Source organism: Hylobates moloch, unplaced genomic scaffold (genome assembly GCF_009828535.3).
Source record: "Hylobates moloch isolate HMO894 unplaced genomic scaffold, HMol_V3 SCAFFOLD_5, whole genome shotgun sequence".
In the NCBI taxonomy this organism is placed as follows: domain Eukaryota; kingdom Metazoa; phylum Chordata; class Mammalia; order Primates; family Hylobatidae; genus Hylobates; species Hylobates moloch.
Genome location: NW_026652280.1, coordinates 92,192,969 through 92,198,968, shown reverse-complemented (window position 1 = coordinate 92,198,968; position 6,000 = coordinate 92,192,969). Strand labels below are relative to the sequence as shown.

The 6,000-nt window shown below is 56.2% G+C and overlaps 1 protein-coding gene across 4 annotated transcripts in view; it reads right to left on the bottom strand.

The window, feature by feature from the left end:
* Window positions 1–6,000, bottom strand: part of MOB2 (MOB kinase activator 2) — a 69,691-nt gene continuing 63,691 nt past the window's right edge. For 2 of the 4 annotated variants that reach the window (XM_032153865.2, XM_032153863.2), the window contains exons 4-5: window positions 1,825–1,949; window positions 1–1,021 (exon numbers count right to left, since the gene is read on the bottom strand). In XM_032153865.2, the coding sequence (XP_032009756.1) occupies window positions 705–1,021; window positions 1,825–1,949 (442 nt within the window). In that variant the 3' untranslated portion in view covers window positions 1–704. The remainder of the gene's footprint in view (window positions 1,022–1,824; window positions 1,950–6,000) is intronic. The other 2 variants (XM_058439087.1, XM_058439088.1) reach the window with 1 other exon arrangement.

Sequence of the window (6,000 nt, the reverse complement as noted above, 5' to 3'; positions counted from 1 at the left end):
TGAGAGAATTATTTTTATTACGAGTGAACAGATGAACTAAGGTAAGCGGGTCTCAGCCTTCTGCTGGTGCAGCATCTCCACGCAGGGCCTCAGCCCTGTCCTGGCCTTGCCTGAGGACTGCACCATGGGCGTTCCTTAGGCATGGAGGAGGCAGCAGGAAGGGGTGACAGGAACAGGAGCAGGTGCACGGCACCCCGCACCACAGGCCTCCCCCACCTCTGAGCTGCCAACAGCCAAGACTCCTAGCGAGGCCGGGAGAGGAGGGGCGAGAAGGAAGGAGGGTCTCTGTGAGAGCAAGCCCCACCCCCAGAGCAGAGCAGAGACCCAGGTCTGCAAATCACACCCTCCCCCCACGAGTTCCTCCTTTGAGGCCAGCAGCACCGGAGGGAGGGCAGGGGCTGCACGGAGACCAGAGAAAGGAAAACCCCACAGAAGAAAACTCAAAGCATCAGTCCCATGCGTGTCTGCTGCACGAGTGAACGGGCCCAAAGGCTCTTCTCTACAAATGGCACGCATCCTTCCGACAGGGGGCCACAGGACACGGCCGGGGCCGTCTGCGTCTGTGCAGCCCACACCAGCGCAGCCCGGGGCCCTCACAGACCTCACCACACGCGTGCCCAGCACATGTGTGCACACGCAGATGCAGGAGAGGACACACACCACCGTCTCTTTGCACACGTGCGCCCCTGTCCGGCCCGGGGGGCTCATCTCTCCTTCACGTGGTTCTGTGCTCCCGGGCCCCCGCTGCCAGCCCCATCCCCGCTGCCCCCACTGTGGACCCCGCCGGCCCCACTGCATAGCACCTCGGTGAGGTCGTCCATGATGGCGGTCTCTTTGGGGTCCAGCAGGTTGAACTCCCGGGCAAAGAGGATGAAGTGAACGTAGAGCGTGTTCAAGTGTCCGTGCAGCTCCAGGGCCAGCGTCTCCTTGAAGTGGGCCCAGTAGATGTGCGCCAGCACATGGAACAGGTGTCTGCAGATCTTCCTCACCAGGGACTCAAAGGAGCTGGGGAATTCTCTGCCTGGGGGAGGCCACCGTGTCACAAGCTGCAGACATCCCTTGGCCCCAACAGAGGCCAGGCCCCTGGCACCCAGCCTGGTGGGTCTGGTGCCTGCCACCCACACCTTGACCTGCCACCCTCAGGGCCTACAAAGCCCCAGCAGCAACAGCTTCTGCCCACCAGCAGGCACCACAGGGACTTGCCAACCCCAGGTCTGGGCTGCTGAGACCTCCCTGCGAGCTCAGGCTCCGGAGGCTGCACTTGCCCTGAGGGCTGGGCACTCATTGGGCCATCCTGGCCACCTCCTCAGGAAGGGGCCTGTGATCGGGCACTCGGGCCCCCGTGTCTCCCTGATGGACACTTGGGGCCCTCTCCCGGGCCAGGACGGAGGTGGTGATGGTGGCACAGGCCTCTTCTGTTGTCCCCTGCTGTCCCTCTGGCAGCACGGGAGTGGCGTGGAGCCCCTCCCACATCCCACCAAAATCTGGACACAGGCTCGGTGGCTGATACCCAGCCCAAGCCCCCACAAGCTGGATGGTGAGAGCAGCATGAGCGGCAGAAACCAAGAGGGGCCCAGTGGAGCCGCATGGCCCAGAGGGCCAGGGAGACGGCCCTTGGCCCTGGCTTGGCTGACCCCTGCCCAAGGGCTCCGGCCTCACCCCACAGCCCAGGTGGCTCCATGCTAAGCAGGGGCTGGGGTGGTGCAGCTGCCGCCCTCCGTGCCTCTGCCCCTCCCAGCACAGGGGCTTGGTCACTTGCAGACACGTCCTGAATGCTCCCTGCCCCGCTGCGAGGATGATCGCCCAGTGCTGGGGGAGACGAACCGTATTTTGTGGGGAACACGTCCTCATCCGTCACCAGCTTCTGCACAGAGCTCATGACAAAGTCAACGTACTGTGGGGCCGTGCACTTGACCTTCTTCCCCCGCTCGTCATACCAGTAGTACTGTCTGTGGGGACAGAGACACAGTCAGGGCATGCGCCCGCTGCACACCCACCCAGCCACTGGGTCCCACCTGCTCAGGTCATCTGCGGGCAGAGGCGGCACCAGCAGCAGAGGTGTGGCAGACCCACGTGTCTCCCTCCACGGGCATGCACACTGTCCCCAGTCTACGGGGACCACACTGCACTCCATGGAGGGGTCTGCCTGCGCTGACTTAGAACTACGCCAGGATCACACTGGGGACCCTGCCAGCCACATGGCTGTACACGCGTGTGATTAAATAAAGAAGGGTCATCTTCATTTTCTCCGCTTCTACATGGCTTCAGTTGTATTCGTTTACACAAGTGCTTGCTGCTGTTTTTCTGTTGTATTTTAAAAGCACAGAGGCTCCTTCTCTTCCCAGGAAGCTGTGCTGTGGCTCGTCAGCCAGGCCCCACCCTTTGGGAGAGCCCTGCTCTGACTGCTAGAAGCCAAGCCCCTCTCCGGGGAAACCAGGGGAGGGCAGTGGTCTCTGTGGGCACCTGCAGTTAAAAGCCTGGCCAGGACAGGGACCTGGCCCCTGAAGGCCCACCCTGAGGCCCCCTCTTGCCCCTGTACACAGGGCGGCCAGTCCTCATGTGAGACTCGTGGCCCCAGAGCAGGCTGGAGCATCCTAAGGACATGGACACCCTGGGTTTGCCTCTCACTGTTGGGTCTAACCATGACAACAAGGGTGTGCTCTAGTTCATGTAAATATAAGGTGACCCCCAGCCCCTAACACCCCTCCTCCCCCAGCACAACACCAAGACCCAGGGAACCCACCTGGCAGCCACCACCCCTCTCCCCCTGCCACAGTGCTGGGTCTCAGTCCTCCGAGGCCATGCCCACAGTGAACCAGGGCACACTGGGGCCGATGCCGCAGCCCCACCCACAGGCAGTGGAGGACTGCTTACACCTGAGACACGGCCAACGCTATGGGTCGGGGTTTCCTCCCTGAGAGCCAGCTCCCAGCTCACCACAGGTGGGAATGGGCCACACAGCACAGAGCAGTACTGGTCACTGAGCAAACACCCCCTCCACACCATGGCCACAACCACCATCGCCTCCACTGCCCCAGCTAGACCGACGGGCAGTCTCCCAGTACCAGGCTCCACGTGAACCGCTCCCACCCTCCTCATCCAGCCACAGTTCCTCTTGGAATGGGCCTGGGTGGGGCAGTGCCGAAAAGGATGGACCCAGGCTCCACTCCAGAGACCGCTCTTCTCTTGGCCAGCTCCAAGCATCGTGCCCTGGGTGCCAGAGCCCAGCAAACACCTGGGGAGACGCTCCAAGGGCTGAGACAGGGCCAATGGGGGCTCGCCCACTTCCTGCGTGGCCAGAGAAGCCATCCTCCCAGCTGGACAGAGGGCCTCCAGTGTCTCTGGCCACAGGGCCTCCAGTGTCTCTGGGCACCCCTCTGCCGTGTCCAAGAAGCCCCTCAGCCTGTGCACTGCAGGTCCAGGGGGAGTCACCAGAGTTACCAAGAGGCTAGAGGATGACACCGCAAGCCTGGCATGCTGGGAACGCAGAAACAACAGTCCTTTCAGCATCTGCTCCTTGAGAACGATGTGGAGGACACATGTATCCCCACTGTCCTGGGGTTCCCAGATGGTGTAGGGGAGGCCCAGGCCCTAAGGGCCAGGCTGAGGCCCATGTTTCCAGGACGAGGACCCAGCCAGGACGGCCCAGCACTCTGCAGGAGTCAGACACTGGCTCCAGGGACCCTGACACTGCACGCTGACATCTGATGCACCTGGCCACAGGTGTGCGACAGGTCTCAAAACAGTGGAGGTTAGTTAGGGACGGAAACCCCTTTCCACGGTGCAAATACAGAGAAAGCAGTAACTCGGGGACACCATGGATTGTCCCATCTGCTCTGAAAGATGGAACGCCACTGTTTCCTGTACTTTTTGAATTATCAGTAAACCGTTTCTGGTACATAGTTCTACGAATTTTATCCACACATGGACTCACGCATTCACAACCACAATCAGGACACAGAGCAGCTTACGTGGCCCCTCACACCCGTGCTGCTGTGCCCCCAGCACCCTGGGGATGGCTCCTCAGGAATGGGCCACAGGAAGGAATCGCACTGTGCAGATCCTCCCGATCTGGGCCCCTCTTGCACGGAGGCCCCTGGGATGCAGTCACGTGGCAGGCGTGTCGGGAGTCCACGACTCCTCACTGCCCAGATACTGCCCCTGCAGAGACGGACATGGCGTGTTCATCTATTCACCTGTGTCCCTGCCAGCAGAACAGAGTCCCAGGTGGCCACATCCTGGCCAGCACCAGTGTCCCGACTGGCATGTGGGCAGGTGGACACAGGTCTGCCCATGGTTTCAGCTTGCCTTTCTCCAACTGCTAACAACACAGGATTGCCCCAGCTGCCATCCTTACACCCTCTTTGGCAAACTGTCTGCTCATTTCTTTTGCTGACAGTTAACTGGACTGTTTGTTTTCTTACTGCTGAGTTGTGTATGTTCTTTATGTATTCTGGATACCAGTCCTTTGTGGGATGTGTGATTTGCAAATGTTTTCTCTCCCAGCCTGGAGTTTGTCTTCTTTCTCTTAAAAGTGTCTTGAAGCAAAAGTTCTGAATTTTGCTGCCTAGTGTCAGGTCATAAGGATTTCCTATGGTTTCTTCCAAAAGCTTTGTAGTTTTAGATGTTTGCATGAGGCATGAGGGTTAGATCAGTGTTTGGTTTTTGACACAAATGACTGCTTTTCCCAGCAGCATTTGTTGAACAGACTATCCTTTCTCCCTTGAATTTATTTTGCTCTTTGTTAAAACTTTGAGGGCCCCGTTAGTGTGGGGCTATCTCCGGACTCTCCATCCACACGTTTGTGTGGGGCTATCTCTGGACTCTCCATCCACACGTTTGTATGGGGCTATCTCTGGACTCTACTGTGTTCCATGGAGCTCTGTATCCGTTCCTTCAACATCGCACACTGTCTTAATTACTAGAGTTTCACAGTAAGTCTCAAAAGTGTGAGATTCCTCTAACTTATTTTTTCAAAATCATTGTAGCTATTTCAGTTAATTTGTCCCTCCATGTAAATTTTAGAACTAACTGGTCTATACTTCAGCTCTGCCGGGATTTGGATTGAGACTGCACTAAATCAACGGATCAGTTTGGGGGAGAATTAGTGTTTGGAGTCATCTTCCAGGTGATAAGAGCAGTGCGTCTCTCCATTTACGCAGACCTTCGATTTTCTGTAACAGCATTTCGTAGTTTCCAGGGTGCAGATCCTGGGAATGTCTTGTTAAGTTTATAACTAAGGATCTCATTATTTTTGGAGCTATTATAAATGGTATTTTAAATATTAATTTCAGTTTTCAATTTCACATTGCTAATATCCAGACCTATGACTGATGTGTGTGTGTTGACCTCGCTAAATTTATTACTATTATTTGCTACAATCCTTGAGGTTTTCCCAATCACACTATGTGTACACAGGGATACAGCAATCCCCCCCATCCACAGGGGATGCACTGCAAGACCCTCAGGGGATGCCTGAAGCCACAGAGAGCACCAGACCCTAAATATGCTGCGCTTTCTCCTATACATACATTACTAAGATAAAGACAGACAGACTTGATTGACTGAGATAGGGTCTCGCTATGTTGCTAAGTTAGTCTTGAACTCCTGAAGTGATCTGCCACCTCAGCTTCCTGAGTAGCCAGGATTACAGGTGTGAGCCACCACACCCAGTGTAAGTTATAAACCGAGGACAATCAGTTGCAGTAAGTGGCTGGGGTCGCATCTCAAGGGGTCCCTTGCTGGCCTCCTGCAGGCTCAATGGCAACACACTGCTGCTCCCATCCTCTCACCTCCTCCACCCACAGATCCAAGTACTCAACACGTACTGTGGCTGTCAGTTTTGCAATTTCAGGTGTAACAGCGAAATTAACGTGACTTTTTTTCCCTTTTTCACAATTTCATAAAGAAGAGATTTGTTCTTACCTTAGATCTTAGCAACCTCACACACAATCTGTTTCTTTCTACTCAAGAACTTTCACCTTTTCATCTTTAGGTCAA